The sequence below is a fragment of the Punctularia strigosozonata genome (assembly GCF_000264995.1).
Source record: "Punctularia strigosozonata HHB-11173 SS5 unplaced genomic scaffold PUNSTscaffold_4, whole genome shotgun sequence".
In the NCBI taxonomy this organism is placed as follows: Eukaryota; Fungi; Basidiomycota; class Agaricomycetes; order Corticiales; family Punctulariaceae; genus Punctularia; species Punctularia strigosozonata.
Window position 1 is genome coordinate 705,359 of NW_006767436.1, and position 23,131 is coordinate 728,489.

General features: G+C 55.1%; 10 protein-coding genes across 10 annotated transcripts; 4 read left to right on the forward strand and 6 right to left on the reverse strand.

Annotated features, from left to right (window-relative positions):
- Window positions 1-139: 139 nt before the first annotated feature.
- Window positions 140-2,743, reverse strand: PUNSTDRAFT_99857 (transcription factor; the record flags this gene model as incomplete). The annotated part of the gene is made up of 5 exons (XM_007381835.1): window positions 140-351; window positions 411-2,323; window positions 2,378-2,547; window positions 2,627-2,658; window positions 2,720-2,743. The coding sequence occupies 5 exons, from the start codon at window positions 2,741-2,743 to the stop codon at window positions 247-249; spliced, it is 2,244 nt and encodes a 747-aa protein (XP_007381897.1). The 3' UTR covers window positions 140-246.
- A 154-nt stretch (window positions 2,744-2,897) lies between these two features.
- On the forward strand, window positions 2,898-4,270 carry PUNSTDRAFT_125264 (uncharacterized protein). The gene is made up of 4 exons (XM_007381836.1): window positions 2,898-3,226; window positions 3,279-3,394; window positions 3,450-3,628; window positions 3,681-4,270. The coding sequence occupies exons 1-4, from the start codon at window positions 2,942-2,944 to the stop codon at window positions 4,235-4,237; spliced, it is 1,137 nt and encodes a 378-aa protein (XP_007381898.1). The 5' UTR covers window positions 2,898-2,941; the 3' UTR covers window positions 4,238-4,270.
- Window positions 4,271-5,086: 816 nt separating this feature from the next.
- On the forward strand, window positions 5,087-6,481 carry PUNSTDRAFT_64274 (uncharacterized protein; the record flags this gene model as incomplete). Its single annotated transcript, XM_007381837.1, has 1 exon — window positions 5,087-6,481. The coding sequence occupies one exon, from the start codon at window positions 5,087-5,089 to the stop codon at window positions 6,479-6,481; it is 1,395 nt and encodes a 464-aa protein (XP_007381899.1).
- On the reverse strand, window positions 6,471-7,455 carry PUNSTDRAFT_142420 (alport syndrome). The gene is made up of 3 exons (XM_007381838.1): window positions 7,267-7,455; window positions 7,027-7,215; window positions 6,471-6,970 (listed from the first exon to the last, which is right to left on the reverse strand). Exons 1-3 carry the CDS (start codon window positions 7,392-7,394, stop codon window positions 6,583-6,585), a joined length of 705 nt encoding a protein of 234 aa, XP_007381900.1. The 5' UTR covers window positions 7,395-7,455; the 3' UTR covers window positions 6,471-6,582.
- An 855-nt stretch (window positions 7,456-8,310) lies between these two features.
- Window positions 8,311-8,544, forward strand: PUNSTDRAFT_17068 (NADPH-dependent FMN reductase; the record flags this gene model as incomplete). Its single annotated transcript, XM_007381839.1, has 1 exon — window positions 8,311-8,544. A coding segment is annotated over one exon (234 nt), but the record flags the coding sequence as incomplete, so codon positions are not given.
- A 391-nt stretch (window positions 8,545-8,935) lies between these two features.
- On the reverse strand, window positions 8,936-10,715 carry PUNSTDRAFT_142423 (IF-2B-domain-containing protein). Its single transcript, XM_007381840.1, has 6 exons — window positions 10,222-10,715; window positions 9,988-10,167; window positions 9,804-9,931; window positions 9,660-9,751; window positions 9,341-9,607; window positions 8,936-9,276 (listed from the first exon to the last, which is right to left on the reverse strand). Exons 1-6 carry the CDS (start codon window positions 10,702-10,704, stop codon window positions 9,068-9,070), a joined length of 1,359 nt encoding a protein of 452 aa, XP_007381902.1. The 5' UTR covers window positions 10,705-10,715; the 3' UTR covers window positions 8,936-9,067.
- Window positions 10,716-10,915: 200 nt separating this feature from the next.
- PUNSTDRAFT_51038 (uncharacterized protein) lies at window positions 10,916-18,525 on the reverse strand. Its single transcript, XM_007381841.1, has 19 exons — window positions 18,407-18,525; window positions 17,857-18,349; window positions 17,684-17,792; window positions 17,309-17,370; window positions 16,020-17,254; window positions 14,297-15,964; window positions 13,938-14,241; window positions 13,743-13,888; window positions 13,631-13,688; window positions 13,499-13,579; window positions 12,598-13,447; window positions 12,032-12,545; window positions 11,852-11,977; window positions 11,644-11,795; window positions 11,475-11,588; window positions 11,293-11,425; window positions 11,106-11,242; window positions 11,006-11,054; window positions 10,916-10,956 (listed from the first exon to the last, which is right to left on the reverse strand). Exons 2-6 carry the CDS (start codon window positions 18,321-18,323, stop codon window positions 15,456-15,458), a joined length of 2,382 nt encoding a protein of 793 aa, XP_007381903.1. The 5' UTR covers window positions 18,324-18,349; window positions 18,407-18,525; the 3' UTR covers window positions 10,916-10,956; window positions 11,006-11,054; window positions 11,106-11,242; window positions 11,293-11,425; window positions 11,475-11,588; window positions 11,644-11,795; window positions 11,852-11,977; window positions 12,032-12,545; window positions 12,598-13,447; window positions 13,499-13,579; window positions 13,631-13,688; window positions 13,743-13,888; window positions 13,938-14,241; window positions 14,297-15,455.
- A 302-nt stretch (window positions 18,526-18,827) lies between these two features.
- Window positions 18,828-20,190, reverse strand: PUNSTDRAFT_51039 (protein transport protein Sec22). Its single transcript, XM_007381842.1, has 6 exons — window positions 20,046-20,190; window positions 19,879-19,988; window positions 19,658-19,818; window positions 19,510-19,601; window positions 19,392-19,455; window positions 18,828-19,140 (listed from the first exon to the last, which is right to left on the reverse strand). The coding sequence occupies exons 1-6, from the start codon at window positions 20,115-20,117 to the stop codon at window positions 18,986-18,988; spliced, it is 654 nt and encodes a 217-aa protein (XP_007381904.1). The 5' UTR covers window positions 20,118-20,190; the 3' UTR covers window positions 18,828-18,985.
- Window positions 20,191-20,478: 288 nt separating this feature from the next.
- Window positions 20,479-21,339, forward strand: PUNSTDRAFT_112253 (DUF962-domain-containing protein; the record flags this gene model as incomplete). The annotated part of the gene is made up of 5 exons (XM_007381843.1): window positions 20,479-20,511; window positions 20,570-20,646; window positions 20,701-20,857; window positions 20,928-21,108; window positions 21,170-21,339. 5 exons carry the CDS (start codon window positions 20,479-20,481, stop codon window positions 21,337-21,339), a joined length of 618 nt encoding a protein of 205 aa, XP_007381905.1.
- Window positions 21,340-21,684: 345 nt separating this feature from the next.
- Window positions 21,685-22,952, reverse strand: PUNSTDRAFT_65416 (short-chain dehydrogenase; the record flags this gene model as incomplete). Its single annotated transcript, XM_007381844.1, has 6 exons — window positions 21,685-21,780; window positions 21,842-21,981; window positions 22,037-22,053; window positions 22,108-22,198; window positions 22,263-22,500; window positions 22,569-22,952. 6 exons carry the CDS (start codon window positions 22,950-22,952, stop codon window positions 21,685-21,687), a joined length of 966 nt encoding a protein of 321 aa, XP_007381906.1.
- Between the last annotated feature and the right edge of the window lie 179 nt (window positions 22,953-23,131).

Here is a 23,131-nt window from a genome sequence, read left to right on the forward strand (position 1 = left end):
AAGCACTGGCGCCTGCAAGACCAGATCGCGTGAAAGGCTCGTGACCGCCGCGCCTAAAAAACGTGGCACCCGCATTTCCTGACCATTATCCCGATCTACTTCCGCCTCGTGTTGGTGGGGAAGCCCACAAATCTCGCCTATCACAATGGCCACGCGCGCGTCCTTCCGTCGACGAGCCGTAATTGCAGCTCCGTAAAAGTACAATACATGCATGATAAATACCAGATAACAAGCGTGGATTACGCTCTACCCACCGGCAGAACTAGGCGGTCCAGCTTTCGTAGTAAAACCACCAACGGAGCCCCATGGATTTGATGAAGACAGACCCATCGGTTCGTCAGATTCGAGAGCCTTGATAAAACGGGTGTAATCAATATACTGCGACATGCAACGTGCCGGCTGGGACGAACCTCGAGGAGCACGCCTACCACGTTATCGACCTCTCCTGCAGGCACTCCAAGACCGGCTCCGATCAGCCTCCTATACTCTGCCATCTTGCCTTGCGTTCCCGCATCGCCCTGGTACCTCACAATCTCTTCAAAAGCGACCTTCCTCCGTTTCCTTTGTGCCATGATCTCCTCTTTCAGCTTGTCGCACGCCTGTCGTAAAGCTTCGGGATCCTTCGGTATGTCGGCGTGCAGGGCGATGAGATCCGACACATCCTCGACCTGTGGCTCCGCCTTACGCTTTCCCTTGTCCGCAGACGGCTCCCCACCTGGGATAGGCTCTTCTGGCTCAGATCCCGGGGGAAGGACGACCACAGGATCCACGAGCGACCCGCCTGCAGCTTCCAGCATCCTCTTCTCTCTCTCCTCCTCGTCTTTGACCCATTTCTCCCAACCCAGGCGGTACCTTCTTCCCATCTTGCCGAGCAGCTCTTCCTCTAGGTCCTTCACTCTGTCCTTCGACTGCTGCAGCGTCGCAGCCTGGCTTTTCAGATGGTTAACCGTTCGCTGGCTCTCGAGGATCTCTGCTTGTATGTTCCCTAGCAGAGCGTGCGCCTGAGCGGTATCTTTGTCCTTCTCCTTGAGCTCTTGATCGAACGATGACGCCAAACTGGCCAGCATACTTGCCATGTCATTGACGCAACGCGTAGCTGCTTTCTGCCCTGCAACCGAGTAATGCAAAGGAGGCGTGTCGCCATTCGCATACCCGGAAGTTTGCGCAAGGTACGAGGGGTATGTGCCGTACGCTGCTTGGGCATTTCGGAACGACATGGACGTCAACCGAGAAGGAGGGCCAGGCGACTGACGGAATCGCTCGTCCTCCATGATGTAGTCTTCCGCACTTCTGCCCTCGTTGTTGACAATCTTCGGGTTGGCCCCGTTGTCGATGAGTAGCTTAACGAGGCGTTTACTCCGACACCGTGCCGCCATGGTCAACGCCGTCTCGCCTTCTTCGTCTTGGAAGTTGATCACGTCCGCAAGCTCCTTCGGATAATCTGCTAATCTGCCCAACACGGTTTCCAAGTAGTACCGGGCCGCGTGAGCCTTGCTTTTCGTCATCGCGAGGTCGACTATATGATGGAAGAGCGTCCGGTTTTGATTGTCGATGTTCAGGGTGGACCGATGCAACAGCTCGTACAGTTCCGGGAACTTGCGGACATCGTAGTTGTTGGCGAACATAACGCTGCGCATCAGCGCTGTCTGGCCTGCCTTGTTGACCTTGAAGATGTCCGCGCCGGCCGTCAACAAGAGCTTGACTATACGTATCCGCCCCATAGCCGCCGCCCAATGCAACGGCGTGTGACAGTCATCATCTATAGCAATGTTTGGGTCGAAGTCCGGAGGTGGGTTAACCAATATCTGCGGAACCTGATTGGAGTCGGAGATGAAGTATTCCAGAATTTGGTCGCCATAATTCTGCATATCCTCGTCACCGCCGTTCGGATCGTATGCGCTTTCGCGAGATTGTCGTTCTTTGCCTTTGCGGCCTGCAGGTGATATGGAGCGTCGACCTCCACGTACGTTACCGCCGCGGCGAGAAGACGGCGGTGAGGTAATCGGGGAGGGTGTACGCGAACTGGACGAGGCCTCCGATGGCGACGGCGTCATCGAGGCGTCCTCGCTCGCTATAACAGACGCGGTAGGCTCGGTTTCGTCGTCCATTCCATCTTCAGCAACTCGTCGCGATGAACGCGTGCTGATACCGCCCGGCGGGTCTCGCTTTGACGCCTTCGTTGCCGCTGTGGCCGCCACGAGATGTTTCGGAGCCGGCGGCGGACTCTGGTCGGCCGGAATGAAGTCAATAATAGAGCGTAGGAGATGCTCGCAGTTATACTGTTTCGCAATGGCGAGACCCCTTTCCAGAGGGATCCACGTTCCTTGTACGCCATGAGATCCAAATGCATATCCAGCTAGCAGCCGGGGTGACTCACCTTGATATTTGCCGTAACCACCTTGAACCTTTTCATGCTCACCCTTTTGAACCTCGCGTTCTAATATGCGCGTACGCTGAGGTTTGTCAAAGCCCGCCACTTTGAGTATCTGGGTTGCGTTCAGCCACGAATCGGACCGACGACGCATGACCGCGACCCCTTTACACATCCTGCACAGTCGTATAGATCACACATCTCGTACGTGAGTTCTTCTGCCCGCCATGTAGGATAGGAGATGATGGTACGCACATCTCGTACACGGGTATGCCGCTATAAGTAGCCTGCAGATCGAACCCGCCGCGTCAGTGGCACGGTCATTGCGCGAACCCGCTGGGAGCTCACCTTAAATATTTGACTGTCCGGCATGATTGAGAGTCGAGACACGCTCCTGTAGCGCGTCGGCCGGCGTTATGTAGGTCTGGAGTGCGGAACTCGGACGTGCCGCTCGCGGACGATTGCAAGCAGAGTATCCGCGTTGCCGCCAACCACGTGCTCCCCAACTTTGAATCCTTCCGTCCTCGCCGACAGCGAGCCCGCGTTCCCGCCCGGTCGGCTCAAGACAGGATGCCTATACGGCCACTCACCCGTAGCGAGGTTGTTAGGGCCGCAACTCGGGAGATAGTCACTCGGGACTTCCGACATCTACTGAGCTTTCCTTCTCGGTGGACGAAGCGTAGCTCGTTCAAGGACCCAAAGGTCAAGACCGTCCATCACAAGGACAGAGTTAAATGGTGGAATATCGTCCCCGGAGATCGCGTTCGTGTCCTCGGTGACCCCACTCGCTCAGTACATGAAGTCTCGGCCGTCAACAAGCTGGGTAACCGCGTATACCTCAAGAACACGGCCACAGTACGTTTGGCACAGCTCCAGGCAGAGTCTATCTCAGTGTATGCGTGTATAGCAAAGCAACAACAGGCCGGCCGCTGCCAAGAACGTGCACTACTCAGCATGCCAGCTTTTCCTAGGCCACTTCGACTTCCCTCCTCCCATCGGTAAGAGTGAATCCGTTGCCCGCGCGTAAGTGCATGATTGTCTGTGCTATAATACTTCGCACATGAACCATCCTCCATAGGGTATTTGCCACGCGGCTAAGCACCTCAAAACCGGTCTTCCGTAACGGAGCATGGCGATGGGCTCGTTTCGCCGTCAACACCATACCTCGTCTGCCGAACAGGCCTCGACTGGCCGATGGCAAGCCGAAGAGGATGCTTATAGACTGGCCCAAGCAACCGGAGAAGCGTGATCCCACTCGTAAGTTTTGCCCTACGTTGTGTAATGACGATTTCTTGATCTCTTTACCTAGCTGGACTGTATGACACTGAGCAAGAGGAAGTGCTTAAAGTCACCTATGAGCCGCCCACCCTCGGACGCGCGGCTCATGAAGACCTTTACATCAAATCCCTCCGTGCGCCGGGAGAGGTCTATGCTTCCGATGCCGAAAACGCTACGCAAGACAATGGTTTGGTACATCGCGGTGTCAACGACTTGAAGATGGAGGTGCGGGTGTACAAGGAGCTGGCCAACCCACATTCGCGTGCCAAACGCCAGAAGCGTTGGCAGGAAAAGCAGGCTGAGGAGAAGGAGTTGTTGCAGAAGTTCATCAAGGCCGAGGAAGCCAAAGCGCGTTTCAGCGGGTCGAAGAAGGAAGCGCGCATATTAGCTACCTACAAATGGCGCCAGAAGCTTCACGAGGACAGGCAAAGGGAGATGAAGCGGAGGTGGGTTAAGCGGGGCGGCGAGGTCAAGCTGGAGAGGAAGGAGAAGAGGAAGGAGAAGAAGGAGCGCAGGAGGAGCCAAGCGCTCGCGCAGCTGGTGCTGGAGGAGGCACCAAACCAGGTTATCCCGACCTCCATGCTTTGATGTCAGAGTATATATCTTCGATTATAATGTCGCCACCTGATTTCAGTTTGAGCGAGGTGCCACTCGGTCGACGAATGCCAGCCAATCAAAATAAGCGCCGGCCGGTGATTGGGCCGGGCGGCGCCTACGCGAGTTTTTGGCCATGCCTTCCACCCGTCGCTGAACGGCGCAGTGCTGTCACACATCCAGTGCCCGTCGCGGTGAGTCTGCGCACACTCTCCTCTCGAGATACATGACCGACTCTGCATCCTTGTAGGATGACTGCGCTCTTGATTGATGCTAAAGGCGGCCGCGCTGGGCCTTATATCTCTCCGACCGTCATGCCTCCAGTCATGTCCGCGTCGAGGGTTACAAAACGCCATGCACCGCTCTTCCAGACGGGAACCAATGGATGTTTGGAGGAGAGATGGGGATGGATATGCCGACGACGGATTGAAGGGAATTGCTCGCGACGCGTCTTTGGAGGAGGTTACGCGTGCCACGGTGGACTCCTCGGAAGGCTTCAATGCTCACGAAGGAAATGTCACTCCACCAATGGTCGACCCCGCTCAAGGCACACCCTCAAGTGTTGTATTGTCGAAAAGACCCTCATTGCCGAGCGATGGAACCCCTACAATGCTATCCCAGGTTCCTCTCTCTGCGACCCCGCCTTGGCCTACGGGGCGACATCCAGCTGTCATTCCGACACTACAGCTAGGCAAGGCTCGCGGTCGGCGCAAACGGAAGACGCACCTGCAGAGATACCCTATCACCAAATCATCAGCTTCGGGCGAAGAGGCACAGCACGCGAACACTACTATGCACGAAACGTCAGAAGTGCTGGAAAGGAGGGCGTCGCTTCTCAAAGTCATGGCCACCTCCAACGATGCGGCAGAAGCTTGGGAAGCATACCAATCCGTTGTACATCTTTCGTCTCGCGTTCCCTTCTCGTCGACCGAAGGCGCATCCGCGGAAGAAGGGACCGCCGTGGACCACAATCACTCTCAAACGGCCATACCATTCGCGCATCTACATCGCCTCGCCCGACTCCTCGCGTCCACCCACCCGCGTACTCGAGAAGTCTTCCTCAGACTTCTCTCGGTCATGAACGCCATCCGACGTCAAGGCGGCAGGCTGCGTGTCTGGGAGTGGAATGCACTCATCGACTTCGCCGGCAAGGGATGGCGGCGTACACGCCCCGACGACTTCAAGCGCTCTCTAGACGTATTTGAAGAGATGATCACATACAACGAACGGCTCGAAGAGTCAGCTCGGGCCGATGACCCAGATGAACCCAACCCCTACAACTGGGACGATCTGGGAGTTCGAAGCCATCTGCCCACGGCCGAGCCGGACATCGTTACGTATTCGACATTGCTGAACGTGGCCTCCAGAGTTCGAGATCCAGATCCCATGCGCCTTGCGACCTCGCTTCTTAAATCTTCAGGATTGGTCCCAAACCGTATTACCCTCTTGATCCTTCTCTCGCATGCCTCGCGGAAAGGCGACCTCCTCGGCATCCGCAATATCCTGGCAGAGATGCGCGACCATGACCTTGCGCTTGGGCTAGATGGCATCAACGCTTGCTTGTGGGGATTTGCCAGATGCGGAAGGCCTGATATTGCGGCAGCCATCTATCGTGTGTTGAGGCATAACTGTGTACCGGAGCTCGGTCCCGATGGCCAGGAGGTCGCCGAGATTCAAAAAAGGCTCGAGGATGAAGATTACGTCCCAATTCCTGGGGGCATGGTCCCCGACGAGGTCACCTACACAGCATGGGTTCAGATTCAATGCTACCGCGGAGATCTTGTTGCGGCTCTGGAGATCTTCACCGAGATGCTCGAAACTACGCGGCCGTCGTACTCCTCGGGTAACAAGGCGAAGGGGAACGAACATCCGAACACTTTTCCGCCGACCCTAGCCATCTTCCGTGCGCTGTTCATCGGCTTTGCCAAGCACGCGGAGCCGCCCGCTCGGACACAGTTCACCCTCAAGTCCGGGAGCTTGAGCTTCCAAAGAGACCGCACCCGCGCATGGACTGTAGACAAGCTACATGTCATCTTTCAAGCGTTCCTGACCTTACCTGCGGACGTGAAGCCGAGCTCACGCACGATATACAACGTCCTCATGGCATATAGCAAGGCAAGCGGACACGATGTGCACAGGTTGAGACGTGTATGGGCGCAATTAGCCGACCGATTTGGAGGTCATTGGGGCGGTAGATTGGAGAAATTCCGCAAGCAACTTCACTCCCAAAAAACATAATTTGCTCAAGTCCCGTACCAGGTCGTATTCTACATTGTACATGCGTCCATACAGTTCTTTGCCTTCGAGTCTACTCTATCCGATAGATCGTCGATCGTTGGTCACATCTTACCACCATGGGCTGTGCGCCATTCGACGTATTCATCCCAGCCAACAGTGCACTTGCGGCTCTGGTACCGTCTCACCTTCAGGTTGCGTCGCAGGTCGTCGGTGATCTGCCCGTTCCACCCCGCCTTGCGTATGGCCGAGTCTATGGTCTCGACACGATCCCATCCCTGTTCGGGCGCAACATTGGGGAGATAAGTCGCAGAGAATTGATGCCTCTCCCGCAGCGCGACTGGACTAGGCGACCCTATGGGCGATGGACTCTCGGATGTGGTAGTGCTCGGGATCAGAGAAGGATGAGGGAACGAGATCCGAATTCCATGCGTTCCCACCTCCCAGTCAAGGTAAGATTTCGCGTCTTCAAAGTCCGTGAGGAAGGACAGGCTTGAGGAGCGTTGTCAGCATGAGACACATCATTTAGGAAGTCGTGGATTGCTCACCCGCATTCAAGGCTCTCCAGTTCGCTCTCGGTGATCTTGCGGAAGCGGGAGTCTGTGAACGCGCTGATCAGCGCGTACTCCGCAATGCCTTCCCTCAGGGGCAGCGCCTCGAATGTCCCGATGCATCCGCGCAGCCGTGGCGAGCGTCCTGGCCGGGACGAGCGCGTGTTCCAGGTTACGAAGAGAGGGCTGGATCAATACGATCAATCTCTTGCCATACCGATAGATTCGTTGACGCACTATTTATCATCCTTGAACTGTGCAGCCACTGGTTTGGCGTAAGTCAGAGCACAGTACAGAGTATCGAACGCGTAGAAGCAGTGTTCTGGAGTGCAGACGCCATCTGCGTTGTTGCCGCTGGGTGCCATCTGCGTCCAGAAGGTGAACTATTACTGCCGTTCAGTCCTAGAGTGGAGGAAGTGACAGAACAAGCCGTGAACCGCATACGTTAGGTAATTGAGTGCCGTGGCAGCGGACGCCCAACGACAGTTAATTGTTATTCAACGCGGTCTTTCAAACTTACGTAGCACATCTTCAATCACGATGTGCTTTCGGTTTTCCTTCTATGACTTCAGCACCGGATATCCGACGAGATACGACCGCATATGGTTTAGTCGATATGTACTCTCATTCATCAATTAAAGCCTGCTGTCTCTCACCGCGACGAGATCTAAGCGCGTCGGAGGATTCATGCAACGGAAGATAGGCAAGCAACTAGCTCCCAGAGAGCCTCTACCACACCCTGTTGCAATTTGGTAGATTCTGTCCATGGCACACTACTGGTTCCCATAGGTAGAGGCCGGTACGGAATTCTCAATCACACTGAAACTTGAAAGATGGGATGTGAGGAGTCGTAGCACATAACCCACACCAGCCCGTATCGGAGGAATGGAAAGAACATAGGCGTTCTGGCTATATCAAATCAGACTGTGCAGCGATGGGCGGCAGCTGCGGGACAAATCATTCCGAGGGTATAAATAGAGGCATGCTGCTGCAACCATTAGCAAACCTCGCCAGTACCTTCAAGGACCAGCACATTTCTCACCTCCGACGCTTACCATGACCAAGGTCGCCATTCTGCTCGGAAGCGCTCGCCGCGAGGGCAACGGACAGGGCATCGCAGCCTGGATCTCTGCGCACCTATCGAAATACGTCCCGGATCCGAGCTCGCTCGAGACAGTCATCGTTGATCCATTGACGCCCCCGCATCCCCTCGGACCTGTCATCGGTGCTCTCATCCCTGCTCAGATCGGTGACCCGGCCCAGTATCCCACCGCTGGCGTCAGGCAGTGGAGCGAGTTCGTCACCTCTACCGACGCGTTCATCGTCGTCACCCCTCAGTACAACTGGGGATACCCCGGCGATCTCAAGACGATGTTCGACCACCTTTATAACGAATGGAAGGGGAAGCCTATAATGCTCGTCACGTACGGCGGCCACGGCGGCGCAAGATGCAATTCCCAACTTCGGCAGGTGTTCGAAGGGGGTCTCGGCATGCGTTTCGTCGAACCTGCAGTGGAGATCAAACTCCCTCGGGAGTACATCCAGGGCGAGCCGCGTGTCGATCCCAAGCAACCTCCAGAATTCCTTACTCCTTACGAGGAACCGGTTCTCGCCGCTATCGCTGCGTTGTTACCGCCAGCTTGAAACTGTACGTAGTAGGCTCGTCAATCGTAGTGGTACTGACACAGGTTTTCGTGGCAGAACGTACAATCGCGGGCTTCTATGAATCCCATATATCATCGTACTCTGTGTATTAGAATCGCATCATTACGGACTATCTTCGGGCCCGAAAAGTTCAAAGTCTGAATCCAGGTCATAGAGCGCATCTGCGCCAACAAGCAATGCTACTATATTGTGCAATCGATAAGCTACTGACAATGCGATGACAATACATATAGGAGTGTCTGCCGGTACTATACAATGCATCGATAGCGGGATCTTCCTGTGCTCGCACGTCCGTTGCAAATCTAGGAGAACGTCGGTATATCTGGTTCCACGCGTAAGAAATGATCGACGAGGAACTCGCGTCGTTGAAGGGTTAAACGGACTGTCTTCCGAGGGCGAGAGGAATTGAGCTAATGGAGTTCGGTGGAATGATGCCGACTTCAGTGACGACGGCCGTGATGCTGGTTGGAGGCGTGAGATCATAAAGGGGGTTCAGGATCTCCAGGTTCGGGCCATTCTGCAGCGTGCGTGATGATGGAGGTTTGCTAAGCGGGAATTCAGACGCGAAAAGGCCGGTGGGAGCTACGTAATGTGTTGCATTAGCACACCGTGATATCAAGAGGCAGAAGGGGGCAACGATACTAACCAAGCTCATTTCGAGTAAAGCTATCCAAAACGACGCCTTCGCTAAACTTGTAGGTTTCGCAACATACGACCACTGGCACGTTGTGTGCCTTTGCCATCATGGCCACCAAAGCCGTGCCTGCTCTTGAAAACACAGCACCGTTTGAGTGTAGGGAATGAGCTCCAAGGAATACGAGCGAGGTTTCGGTGATGAGCGACCCAATTGATGGCAGAAGTGAATAAGTGCAGGCGATCCCCGCATGTGAGAGCACCCGTAGAAGTCGTTTTCCTGGACGAATACAATAAGATTTGAGCCACGCGAAGATGTCATGATGACCTGCCTTCGAACATCGGTCTTGAATCAACGACGATAGCCGAAAATTGCTTCCCCTCCGCATGGGCGTTTAACAATGCCTTCTCGACGACGGAAGATCTGTAAGAAGAGTCATCAGCTATTGAGATGCCGTTTCCGAAAGTGCGCTCACCGTGCATATGTCATAACGACGTCACCATCCTTGATTTTCTTGCCTGCAGTATCTTGTATGACTTCGTCTGCTATTATGATTCGGTCACGAATGTAGTTATCGATCTTTTGACATAGAGCATCTTTGGCCTGCGTTGAAGACAACGTCAGCGCGCACTTGAATACGAGGAACTGATTAGACCCACATCCTGCTCGGGTAAATCGATGTCGGTGCTACTAATTTCGAGCTTCAACTGTCGGATGGCATTGCCCATGGTCACGGACATCGGTCTTGCCGCTTTGAGATGATTAATTTGAGGCGACAGATAAGTTAACAGATGGCGAGAAAGAGTGCTGTCCGGGGGAGTCACATAGTCTTGTATGACCTGAGAGCGAAAAGTCCTAAGCCGCGGATCGCGCGTAGTACGCGAGGCACTCACAGTTTTGAAAGCAGTCAACGTTGCGATACATCGTGCGTTCGCGCCTGAGATCTTGAATTGCGAGAACTGTAAACCAAGTCGCACGATAGCAGGATGGATGTTGCCCTTCCCGCTCGTTGGTTTCGTGCGATCGAAGTGTTGGAATATCCGCAGCCCTCTGGCCCTCCCAGCGGCATCGTCGGCCAGCCCAGCTGGGTCCCGTCCATCGCGTACGATTCGCCCCGGAGTCGGCGGTACAGCGTTGCTGAGCTTTCGTGAAGGCATCTCCTTCAGGGTCGGTGGTCTTTGCTGTTGCTGTTGCTGCTTCTGATTCTGTTTCCCGCCTCCGCCTCCGGCACCGGCAGCAGCAGCCTTTTCCGCTTTCGCAGCGCGCTGTTTCTCTTGCAGCTCGCGACGCTCGGCCTTGGTCATCTGCTTCATGGATTTCTGAGCGAAGGCTTGACCGCTTGATTGGCCGTTGTTTGGGGGATCGTTGACGACCATGGTGGTTTACCAGTATCTAGAGATCAATGATTCTGGGATATAGAGAGCGCGAATGTCGCGATGCCAGATCTGGAAACGAGTCATAACTCGCCAAGGACGCTGCAAGTCGGATCTCGTCACGTGCAGTCGGCTTTACCGTCATGTCCTCAAACTCAGCCCGGCGTCACCGCGGCACTCAAGTCTTCCAACGACGGTGAACGCCTCCCCAGTCCCGTTACCCGCTTTCTTAGACCTTTTCTTCGGGAAAAGATGGTACAGTGAATAATCTCCTCGAGAACCAAGAGCTCATAGAGGGCTTTAGGGTGTTCCGGCGCTGTTCCGCTGGCTCAGCAAGAAGTATCCTAAGATTGGTCAGTGTTTCACGAAGGCCTGCGTTGCTGTCGCTCACACATTCTGCACAGTGCTACCTGTACATGAAGCCACGCCGGAGAAGCTTGTCACCGACTCCGGCGAGGAGGTGACTGTACCCGTGGATATATCCCGTCCCAACCCTAATGGCGTTGAATTCGACAACCTATATTTGGATATGAACGGCATTGTATGTGTCTCGATCATACGGCGTATACTTCATCCTTATGGTTTGTACAGGTCCATCCGTGCACTCATCCGGAAGGCAAGCCCGCACCGGAAACCGAGGAGGAAATGATGATTGAAATTTTCAACTACACGGAACGTGTCGTGAACATGATACGGCCACGAAAACTGCTTTTCATGGCTATCGGTACGTATACATACATGGTTTCTCAAGTGTTGCTACTGACTTGCAGCAGACGGCGTTGCTCCTCGCGCAAAGATGAACCAGCAGCGGTCGAGACGTTTCCGAGCCGCTCAAGAAGCCAAAGACAAAGAGGAGGCACGTTTGGAGTCCTTCGAAATATGGGAAGGTCAGTGAATACTGGCGTGATTCTGCTTGCGTTCTAGCTGACACGTGCACGATAGCTATGGGCAAGACAGTCAGCGCGGAAGAGAAGAACAAGAAGGCTTGGGACTCCAATGCCATTACTCCGGGAACACCATTCATGGACCTCCTCGCGAGGTCTTTGCGATATTGGGTTGTGCAGAAAATTAATACGGACCCTGGCTGGAAGAACGTGCGCCGGTTCTCCTCGGAGAATGTTGAACTGTGATATACTCACCCCGAATCTAGATGCAAGTCTATATATCCGATGCAAGCGTCCCGGGAGAAGGAGAACACAAGATCATGGACTTCATCCGCCGACAACGATCTAACCCTGGTCACGATCCAAACACCCAGCATGTCATCTACGGATTGGTACGTGTCCACTTCATCAATCATTTGCGCTTTTGCTAACCTCTGCGCTCACAGGATGCTGATCTTATCATGTTGTCATTAGCTACTCACGAGCCTCATTTCCGTGTCCTCCGAGAAGATGTTTTCTTCCAGGACGGTAGCAAGACAGCATGCCGAATCTGCGGCGAAGAGGGTCATTATGCAGCGCAATGCACCGGCGAGAAGAAGGAAATCAAGAAGACTCCGCCTGAAAAGAAGCCGTTTATTTTCCTCGATGTCGCAATTCTACGCGAGTATTTGGAAGTCGAACTAGACGTTCCGCAGACGCCATTTACATTCGACCTCGAACGGGCCATCGATGACTGGGTTTTGCTCATCTTCTTCGTCGGTAACGACTTCTTGCCTCATCTGCCATCTTTGGAGATCCGCGAAGGCGCCATCGACACTCTCCTAAAAATCTGGAGAGCTGAGTTGCCACGTATGGGCGGGTATCTTACAGATCATGGGCAATTGGAGTACAAGCGGGTGGAAATCATTCTTGAGGGCTTGGCTCGTAGGGAAGACGATATATTCCGTCGAAGGCGTGAAGGTGAGCATATACTGCCAATTCCTTATCGCATGGTCACTGACAGCTTCCATAGCGGAGGAGCGTCAGGATCAGGAAGCCAAACGTCGAAAAACTGAGAGATCCAAAGTTGTAGATGTTTCCATTGGTGCTTCAGCTATCACCACTGGCCCTTCGCCTAATCTGCAATTGACTGCAAATCCTGCTGCTCCTCCTCCTATACATCCGTCCTTGCCTCAGAAACCTCAGACAGACTTCGCGCTCGCCGCTGACTCCATGGGCCTCGGCAGCTCCACGTCCTCGTCGTCGGCCGAACAGAACGCTGGCGTGACCAAAGCGATTGCTGGCTCGAACCATGACTGGGTAGCCAATCGAGCAGCACTTCGTATGGCAAATATGAATGCGGCTGAGGCATTGAAGGCAGAGATGGCTGGGCTTCAGCCTCTCAAACCATCCGCGAAGGCTTCATTACCCCCCAAGCCTGTTAACACTGTCCAATTACCTGAGACTCCGTCTACTTCCTTGCCCGCATCCCTGTCCCCCGAATCGATCGCGCAGGCCACGGTGGTGGCTGCGGCTACAGTTCCTGCGAGCGATGATACTGAGTCTGACGTACCCGGTTTATCAGCCTCCATATCTACCCTCGCAACTATGGCTGAAACCGATGGTTTCCCCAACGCGAATGGCGCAGATGTAGCCAACGGGGTGATGGCAGACAAGGACCCAGACGCATCGATGACCGACGACGTGTCTGAGGGACCGCGAGGTGTCAAACGCAAAATCGATGAATCTTTGGCCGACGCTGAAGAAGATGAAGACATCACCATCATCCCGGAAGAGGATGATGCGCCTGCTGACGCCGAAACGGCAACATTGGCGATGAAGGTGAATGCCGATGGGACCGTAGAACAGGAGGACTTCGTCAAGTGAGTGGCACATGCACGCTGATCCGATATTATGGTGCTTAGTGGCCTCAGGTTATGGGAGCCCGGCTATAAGGAACGGTATTATCGCCAGAAATTTGGCGTGGAATACACTGATACCGAGTTCAAGAAACAGTACGTGCGCACCAACTTTCAGCGAGGTTGAACTGACAAATTTGCTGCAAGATTGACCAAATCCTATGTTGAGGGCATGGCATGGGTCTTGCACTACTACTACCAAGGCGTTCGTGTATACATCCTGAACCTGCTAGAACTGCGATAACTGACTATTATATAGACACCATCATGGCAATGGTACTACCCGTATCACTTTGCGCCCTTCGCTGCCGACTTCGAGGAACTCGAAAAGATGGACATCAAGTTTAACATTGGTTCACCGTTCAAGCCATTTGAACAGCTCATGGGCGTATTCCCTGCGGCTAGGTATGTACCCAGTCATCAGCATCGTCCAGCTTGTACTGATGATCAGCAGTCGAAAACACATACCTGAACCCTTCCAACGCTTGATGACGGATGAGGACTCCCCCATCATCGATTTCTACCCCACTACGTTCCAGATCGACATGAATGGCAAAAAGATGGCGTGGCAAGGAGTCGCGTTGTTGCCTTTCATTGATGAAAAGCGTCTTCTCGATGCTATGTCGGAACCTTACAATCATATCTCGGATGACGAACGGCATCGTAACAAGTGGGGAAATAACTTCTTGTTTGTCGGCGATGAGAATGGCCTCTACCCGACCATCGAAGCCTTATATGGCAAACGAAAGGATGACAAGGTCCGTGTATTCGCCTCACCACCTCGTCATAATACTGATAGGATCGACCGTCCAGCCCGTCCCAATCAACCCGGATTTTAGCAGAGGCATCAATGGAAGTCTTTTGCCCGATCCGGCTTGCCTCCCTGGTTCCACGTATTATTCGCCGATTAAGGGCATTAAAGGAGCCGACTTGCCAGATATACCGAACGATCGATCCCTGTCGGCTCTGTACTTCTTCCCGAAGCAGCTAACGCCACATCGCTCAGTTCTGCTACGCGGCACTAAGCGACCTGCGCGAGTTCTCAACGCGAATGATCTGGAGGTCACTCGGCAAAGAGCAGCTGGCACATATCGCGGCCGGGGAGGCGGCGGTCGCGGTGGCGGTCGTGGTGGATCTGACCGCGGCCGGTCCGATAATGATGGCTACAGGAACGCGCCGGGGGCCTATGCCTCCAACAACTACGGTGCCGACCGCACCTACAGCAATCGCGGTGGCAACACATACGGCGGTCATTCCCAAGGTTCCCGAGGACCGTTATCAGGACCTCGCCAGTCTTATCCGCCGCAACAACCACCGAGCCAGGTTTACGGTGGATATGGAAATGCTCAGCCACCCACGAACTATAACAACTACGGTTATGGTGGGGCCGGTCGTGGTGGTCCACCACCTGCAAGAGGTGACCATGATCCATATGCCAGCAATGCTTACGGGGCTGGCAGCTACGGGCGGGGTTCCGCACCTCCATATCGAGGAGGTTACAGTGGAGGAGGTTATGGAGGACAAGATGTAGGGGGCTACGGAGGACAAGGAGTTTATAACAACGGTAATCCGCCCAATCCATACGGCGGCGGCTACGGAGGGTATGGGGCAGCTAGCAACGGCCGCGGTGGCGGATATGGAGGACAAAGCAATGGTCGTGGTGGGGGTGGAGGCTACGGTGGCTATGGCTCGAGCAACACCGGATACTCACGAGGACAGGCTTCCTATAACAACTCGTACCGGGGAGGCCGATACTAAGCATGATAGCAATAATTGCGATATTCCACGGACTGTTGGTCAACACTTCCTCTAGCGCGTTCCATGTGTTCCTATTCATGTAACTATAGTTCCGTTTTGATACACGGCAGATCGAAAGCATATACGCAGACCCTAGGTATTCAAGCAAACAAAATTTCCAGTACAATCAAACAATACCCCGTCGTCATCATCGAATGTGGGAGTTTCAAAGCCCTTAGGCATAGATAGAGCTGCCTGGGGACTCCCGGAGGGGCACGTAGGTCAGGTAAAGGGCGTACTTGCGCTCTCTCTCCCTGACCTTACGTCTCAGCTTCTTCTCTTTGGTCCTCCTCTTCTTCTCCGCCTTCCGTTCCTGCCGGCGAAGCCTACCTTCTGCCATTTGTGCCTCCCACTGGCGGTTGTAGGGTGCATTGGATCCGTACAAGCCGCGATAACGCTCACGCTCGCGTTCCGAGTATGCGTCGTCGTCGTCCTCGGAGTCGGACGACGAATCCGAAGACGTGAGCAGCTCTGACTCTTCGAGCATTGGAAGGTTGGGGTCCACAGTGCCTGCGCCAGGGCCAGTGCGGCGTTCGCGACCTTTGTATAGAACGACCTCGACGCCGCGGGCGAGGAAGAACGACGAGTTCCACAGTTCGACGAGGTCGATGGTGAGGGTTGAACGACGTCTCGGACGAGAGTCCGGAACTGGGAGTTTGCCAGTCCAGGCAAGATGAACGTCCTTGAAACCACGTTAGCGCACCATCCGCATTGTTGAATAAGATGCTATCCTTTACCTGCATGAAACGAATCCAGTCCTCGTGATACACATCATGAGGCATCAACACCAGTGGCATCCTTGGGATGTAATTGGAGAAATCATCCATATCCTGGATCTTGAGTGTTTCGAAGGCCGTGTACGGCTGCGCAAGATTGGGCGGGCGAGAGAAGCCCTCCGGCGTGCTGAGACCGGCAGCGGCGTCAGCTGCAAACCCGCCAGTGACAGGGGCAGGCATGTTGGATCCGGCCAGTCGAGAAGGCGGGCGAGACGTCGGGAAGCCGACTGCGGCGGGCGCAGCGGTGTACGCGCCGCCGCCGCCAGGGGCGGTGGGATACCCGTTGCGGGAGACTGGCCGCGCGATGGGGTAAGATCCGCCAGCATTGCGCGACGGAGGTCGAGAAGTGGGGTAGGCGTATGGAGCGTCCACCGTCGCGGGCATCCCCGGGATGGGGGACCTAGGCATTGGCTGGCCCTCGAGGATGTGGCCAACTGGGTAAGTGCGCCCGTCGCTGGCGTAGGTGGACACGGCCCGTCCTGCTCCACCAGCATACATGGAGCTGCGTCTATTGTAGGTTTCCTCGCGCCCGGCGGAGCCGTCGGATCCCGCGTACCCGGATGGGTAGCCGCCCGGCAGCCCAGTTCCGCCGTGGTAGGGCGAGGGTGCACCACGGGCGGTAGGGTAGCCAGCGCCGCCGTACCCGGCCGAGCCAGCCGTACCAAACCCACCAGGCGGATACGGGTCGGTGGGGCTCCCGTCGTCGATAGGCCTCCTCGGGGGCGCGTCGAAGTTGACGACGGAAGACTTGCGAGAGCGGGGAAGAGCGAAGCCGGTACTCCTCTTACGTTCGCGCCTGGCGCGCTCGGGCGCGTACTCCAGCTCCGCTTGAGCGGCGCTGCCGTCCAACCCAAGGTTCTCGAATCGTCGCTCGAGATCGCCCGCGCCCGATCCTGCGTAACCCGAGCGGTCGTAGCCCGAGCTGGGGAAGGGAGCAGAGGCGCCGTAACCGCCGACGCCGACGCCCGTGGGCACTTGACCGAAGCCTCCGACGAGACCGGCGGAGTCGGGGGGGGCGCCGGCGTTGAAGCTCTTCCTGCGAGATATGGATACAGCGTCGCGTTCGCGAGCCCTGCGGAGCTCCATGTCTTCGCGTTCTTCAGCCATCTCGCGCTCGCGTCGCGCTTCTTCCCACTGCCTTTGCTTAGCTGCCGCTTTTTCCTCCTTGCGACGGCGCTTGTCTTCGTCGCGTTGCCTGATGTGCGTCAGTCAGGGTATCATAGAGGACACCGCCAGTGGATGAACCTACCAGTCCTTCAAGGAGCGCTCCTCATCGCGGTTCAGGTATCCACGATTCCATGACGCCGCGAATTCCTGGGAGTACTCGTAAGAATCGTGCGGCTCGTAGTCGCTTTGGTACATGGAAGCCGGGCGGGATTGCACAAGCGCGGAACTCGTCCGCGACGGCGAACCGAAGACGGTTGAAGAAAACGCGGAGGACCGCTTGGTAGAATCATCGCGGTAGTTATTACTTGCGAAAAAGGAGGAGGGACGTTTGGATGATCTGGAGGTATTATCCAATGATGACATCGGGGAACGCTTTGTGAAAGCAAATCGACGGGTTTAATGAATGTAAAGCAGAGAAAAAGATCGCATTGTGGGTATGCTAGATGTGGATGGTACGTACCGCGGTGGCAGGTTGGGCGTTCTGAGGAAGAACGGACGTGGCCTCAGCTGGGATCCATTGGATACCGCTGACCACTCCCTGGGGTGTCTGATAGGCTGCGGCAACAGCCCTACGAGCAAGATCTCAGCATATGAACGATGGCGTGATGATGCATCGGCCAAATTAGGACGTACTTGAACTGATGGTAGATCGTACGTCCGTCCGGACCAGTGCTCGTGGTGTACGTTATCGATCCAGGCTGGATCTGTTGGGTAGACGTCGGCGACATGGGTTGTACCGGCATGGGCCCTGGCTGGCCGGTGGTGTACTGCACACCCGGTTGACTCGAGGCGTACTGAACACCTGGCTGGCTCGAGGCGTATTGCACGCCGGGCTGGCTTGAGGCGTATTGCATTCCGGGTTGGCTCGAGGCATACTGAACGCCCGGTTGACTCGCGGCGTACTGCACACCGGGTTGGCTTGAGGCATACTGGGGCATTCCGGGTTGCCCGAAGGGAGACGTTGCTGGCTGCCCTATGACATATTGCCCAGGTTGAACTTGGACTTGCTGAGGGATCGGAGATGCGGTGGGCGCGTATGCTACGCCGGGTTGATGCGGCTGCGCGTAGACCGGGACCGGTGAGCGAGGAGCGTAGGACATCGCGATCAGCTACGGTTTGCTAGACGCTGGTACGAGCAAGTCAGTAATCATAATCGTGGACAGGATATGGCTTGATCGTGTACCGAAGACCTCGCTGATGTGTAGTTAAATCGCACAGAAAGCTGGACAAGTTGACGAGGATATCCTTGGTTGGCCGTCGACGGTCAGAGGGGTATCAAGCAGTGGAAGGGAAACGCAGGGCCGGGCGAAAGGATAAGGACGGAGGATAGAGGCCACCTCGTGTGCTGGAGCGCCCACGAGATAGATTAGATGCATCGTGGCCTCTTCTGCATCAGGCTGCGTGGAACGCCGCTCTGCGTAAAAGGCAGACCACGGTGGGATGCTGTGGCACGATGCTGATCAACGAATGGCGATCAACATACCATGTCCACCGTGACGCATTAGAGTGTATCTGCAGGTGGTAAAAGTTCTCCGCAGTGGTCCGCGGGGAGCCCCGCCAAAAATTGCAGTGCATGGTAAAAGTTCCGCCCCACTTTGCCGTGCTGCAGATACACTCTATTGACCGATATCAAACACTACGAGGAGCGTAGCATGCGTATTGCGAAAGCAGATGGCGAGAAAAAGTGTACAAAGTGTAGTAGCGTAGGTATATCCAGTCGACATCTCCGAGGCCTTAGCCGTGATCCCCAACGAGTCATGATCTATGAGAACCTCCACCAGAGCAGAATAACGAGGATGAACACGATAGCCGCCACCGGTGCGTACTGCCGAATCATCGCGTCCACGTTGATCTTCCGAGCGGCCTTGCGGTACTTCTCAGACTCCGACCGCAACGATGTCGACAAGTGTGACATCCCTTGAGAAGAGGGGAACGAGTAGAGCGTGTCAGCGGGCAGGTCCAAACTCTGGTCTTGGACTGAGGGATCACAAGGTTCAAGAACGGCAATGAAACGCGAGTCAAGGTTCGCGAAGAACAACGGTCCGTGACGCGTTGCCCCAGCCGACACGTTGCAAGCTGCGCAAGCAGGTTTACCACAATCTCGATCGTTGGAGGGACCCGAGGAAACGAGAAAGAAGATGTGAAGGATAAAAAGGGTTGGAACTCACGATCTAGCGAGTCTCCTCGCCACAACAGCTCCTCCATGTTCTTCGTCATTATCCGCGTCACATCCTGCAAATCGGAGATTAACGTGTTGGTCATGAACCTCATCGTATGTCAACTCGCTTGAAGTTCGTCATTCAGCTTGCCCATAGCATCGCCGGCAGTTGCTGTCCGCGTGTCAGCATATAGCCGTGACGTTTTCGACATGAAAGTATCTGGATACGTGGGCTCCGCATGAGCTCCAGTGCAAATACAGGCGCGAGGCACAAACCAAATCCAACAAATGCATATGGCTTCCGTACGCCTTCAACCTTGGGGCCGTATGTCAGATTAAACTCCTTGGCCAACTCGTCTAGGTACGAGAAGGCGAGTTTTCTGGGGTATGCTTTGTCCGTGATCGTCAGATAGACCACATTATCGGCAATGAGGTAGCTAAATGGGAGAGATGCGCGATGTCGGCAGTCGCAGGACATATAACACGAGTGAGCATACTGTAGGGTATATGCGCCGCTTTCGATCGAACACCGAGGCTCCGCATTGGGAGTTATACGGCGGAAGACGAGCTTGGCTTGTTGCTTGTGCTCTTGCAGTTGTTGTTCCGTCTAGTAGGTCCCGTCAGTAAGATCCGGCGTCCTGACGCTGAATGAGCACGAACGAACCTGTTCGTCGTCCACGCTGGCAGCCAAGGGAAGGGCATCCGATGCCCGGACAATCAGAGTTGACTTGACCATAGCAAGTAGATGTGAGCGTCGCTGAGCAAAGATGAGAGAAACAGATGCTGTTAGAACAAGCAGTTATAACTGGCGGTGAACACGGTTGGCGGTGGAGAGGGCACCTCTATGAAGCAGGCGGGCGCTTATTCCCGAGGGGTGAGCGTCTGTTGGGCAGTGACGTGTAAATGCCACGTGAATGAGCTTCACAGCCACCGACGATCATATTCGGTAAGGGCAAAGTCGTTCCGGGGACGAATCGGCTACAAAGACGGCGAACTCGTGGTCTCTCGGCGCAGTCACTCGGCCTGGACGCCACCAGACGTCTCCCATAAGAACCAGCGCCCATCAAGCCACCCCGCACCCGCACCTACTCCCCGCCATGGCTGTTGGTCTGTTCGACGTTCGAAAGCAGGTTAGATAGCTCTCACTTCTGTACAGGACGAGCGCCCTAGTCTGAACATTGCCTGCAGTTGACCTTCTATGGCGCTTACCACTCGAATCACACCAATGTGTTGATTCATATGTGCTGTGTGCCTGTATTGCTATGGTACCAAACCGATCGCAACTGGCTGACCGATTACGAGTGCTGAACCTGTCGCAGGACCTTCCAGGCTATGATCACTCGCATTCCGACCCCGTCGTGGATGCCTCGAGGGTACACGCCCATCAATGACTACATGGCTGTGGAGATGAACTGGACGACTACGTTCACCGTCCTCTACCTGCTGTATTACTACATCCTCGAGCCGACGGCTGCCGTCAGTTTCCGTTCTCTCTTCTTCACCGCGCCAGTGTGCTTATCAGAGTCCTTGGTTCGTGCCTCCGTAGCTCATCTACACGCCGCAACTCGTCCTGTCATGGCTCACGGCGACCTCATTCGCCCACCGAAACGACATCGACAACTTGACGATCGCCGGTATTATCAACGGCGTCTGCTGGATCGCTCAATTCATAGGGCACGGCAAGTTCGAGCATCGCGCCCCTGCCCTTCTGGATAACATCGTCGGCGGTACGTTCTACCGACTCCTCGGACTCCATGATGCCCGTGAGGCTGAAGCATGCCTTTTTAGCCCTCGTACTCGCTCCTTTCTTCGTGCATCTCGAGCTTCTATTTTCCCTTGGGTGGCGCAAGGATTTCCACAAGGAGCTGAACAACGAGATTGGCAAGGAGATCACTCGCATCCGTAAGGCGGAAGGTGACAAGAAGCGGGCTAAGGAGGCTGCGAAGAAGGAACTCTGAGATTGCGCGGACAACCACTCCCCCTCAGTGCTACTGGATCTTCGAATTTATTGTTTTCGTTTTCGAATAGCCGAAAGGCCTTCCAGTTTGAATGTCAACCATTTGGTATTCCTTAGCGCTCCATGTACCATTAGCTCTATATCTTGTATTTCTGTAAGCCGTGTTCTGGATCGATCCTCTGCAACTTCGCCTGCCACATCAATAAATCACATGAAGGATTCCACTACTCATTGATGATGTACAAGCAAGGCCGCCCTAGGGTTGCCGAGAATGTGTGCATACGATCTCTAATCCGAAAAAGGCTCTGGATTCTATCATGCATAGCCCTGATTCTCCGAAAGTTGCTCATGCAAGGAGACTTGCGGGCGGGTCGAGGGCGGGCTCCCCGATAGGCGTGACATAGCACGAGGACAGGCCGCCATCGACCTTGAAGTCCGTGCCCTATGTCAATCAGGTCAGCTCACGTATGTTCCTGTCCGCAATCGAAGACAAGGGCACGCACGGTGACATAGCTACTGTCTTCGCTGGCGAGGAAGAGCGCTCCCTTCGCGACCTCAACGGCTTCGCCAAATCGTCCCATCGGGAGATGTACCATGCGACGATCTCGCTTCTCCGCAGTGTTAAGGAAGTCCATGAGCAGCGCTTGCACGAAAAGGTTAGTTTCCGCCCCGATGAAGGGTTCAATGATATAACTTACGCGTCTTTAGGGGGCCTCTGGTCCGAATACGCCGTTAGCATACAGTCGGAGAAGCGAATGTAGATACGTACGGGCAGATGGAGTTGAGCCTAATCCCTTCCCGAGCGTGTACCATGGCTAGTTCACGGGTCATAGCAAGCACAGCGCCCTTAGACGCGGTGTCTGAGTAAAGAGTAAGTAAGCCTTCGACTCTGGCACTGCCAGAGGGACGAGTCCGCGAGCTCACATGCAAGCTGAGGCGTCGCTGCGCCCATGAGAGCGACGAAGCTCGCGGTGTTGATGATGCTTCCGCCCTTCTTCAAGCCCTTGCTCTCGTCCGTCGGGTTCTCCCTCATCGCAAGTATTGCGTACTTGCATCCCCACCACACGCCCTTGAGGTTAATCTGCATGGTCAGATCCCAAATGCGCTCCTCCGTGTTCAGCGCATTATCATCCGCCGGGTGCATGATCCCCGCATTGTTGAACTATATGAAACGCGTCCCATCGTAAGAGTCCACGACGATCACGGAAAGAGAGAGCGACATATGCATACCATGACATCGAGCCTCCCAAACTCCTTGACAGCCAGGTCGACCGCCGCCTTGACATCCGCCTCCTTGCTAACGTCCGCCTTGGTCGCGACAGCCTTGACGTTCGGATACCGCTGCTCGATGATCTGCACGCCCTTCTGGGCTGCCTCGACGTTGATGTCGACGAGCACCACGTTCGCCCCTTCGGACGCGAAGAGCACGGAGGACTCGAGACCGATACCGCTGGAAACTGACGTGTTAGCCTCTGGGTTGCCGCAATCGCCACGTCGTGGTACATACGACCCAGCGCCAGTTACGAGCGCGACCTGTTGGCGTCGATGTGTGATTAACGTCAGCTGCAAGCTACGGAATAGTGGACTCGCCTTGTTTTGCAGACGGCCAGGCATGATGTCGTTATTGATGATGTTGAAGAGCAAGGATCGTTATCATCGTTTGCCCGATAACGAACTGACATGTTCGTGTCCAGTTAGGTCCATCGCCGACAAGAAGCGCCGATCTCCGATCTGAAGGGTGCTTCTTGTTCATACGAAGATGTCAGCGCCTTGGAGTCTCGGCCGACAACCGC

Bases quoted from the DNA above. Each gene is read 5' to 3' on its own strand.
- PUNSTDRAFT_125264 (XM_007381836.1), top strand. From the start codon at position 2,942: ATGCCTATACGGCCACTCACCCGTAGCGAGGTTGTTAGGGCCGCAACT. The intron at 3,227-3,278 runs GTACGTTTGGCA...ATGCGTGTATAG, and splicing joins ACCTCAAGAACACGGCCACA to CAAAGCAACAACAGGCCGGC. The intron at 3,395-3,449 runs GTAAGTGCATGA...CATCCTCCATAG, and splicing joins AGTGAATCCGTTGCCCGCGC to GGTATTTGCCACGCGGCTAA.
- PUNSTDRAFT_142420 (XM_007381838.1), bottom strand. From the start codon at position 7,394: ATGGCACCCAGCGGCAACAACGCAGATGGCGTCTGCACTCCAGAACAC. The intron at 7,216-7,266 runs GTGCGTCAACGA...GTATTGATCCAG, and splicing joins CAGTTCAAGGATGATAAATA to CCCTCTCTTCGTAACCTGGA. The intron at 6,971-7,026 runs GTGAGCAATCCA...ACGCTCCTCAAG, and splicing joins CTGGAGAGCCTTGAATGCGG to CCTGTCCTTCCTCACGGACT.
- PUNSTDRAFT_142423 (XM_007381840.1), bottom strand. From the start codon at position 10,704: ATGGTCGTCAACGATCCCCCAAACAACGGCCAATCAAGCGGTCAAGCC. The intron at 10,168-10,221 runs GTGAGTGCCTCG...TTTCGCTCTCAG, and splicing joins CGTTGACTGCTTTCAAAACT to GTCATACAAGACTATGTGAC. The intron at 9,752-9,803 runs GTGAGCGCACTT...CTCTTCTTACAG, and splicing joins GTCGTTATGACATATGCACG to ATCTTCCGTCGTCGAGAAGG.
- PUNSTDRAFT_51038 (XM_007381841.1), bottom strand. From the start codon at position 18,323: ATGTCCTACGCTCCTCGCTCACCGGTCCCGGTCTACGCGCAGCCGCAT. The intron at 17,793-17,856 runs GTACGTCCTAAT...TCTTGCTCGTAG, and splicing joins ACGATCTACCATCAGTTCAA to GGCTGTTGCCGCAGCCTATC. The intron at 15,965-16,019 runs AGGTAAAGGATA...AACGTGGTTTCA, and splicing joins GGACTGGATTCGTTTCATGC to AGGACGTTCATCTTGCCTGG.
- PUNSTDRAFT_51039 (XM_007381842.1), bottom strand. From the start codon at position 20,117: ATGGTCAAGTCAACTCTGATTGTCCGGGCATCGGATGCCCTTCCCTTG. The intron at 19,989-20,045 runs GTTCGTTCGTGC...GGGACCTACTAG, and splicing joins CCAGCGTGGACGACGAACAG to ACGGAACAACAACTGCAAGA. The intron at 19,141-19,391 runs GTGAGTTCCAAC...CCTCTTCTCAAG, and splicing joins GCGAGGAGACTCGCTAGATC to GGATGTCACACTTGTCGACA.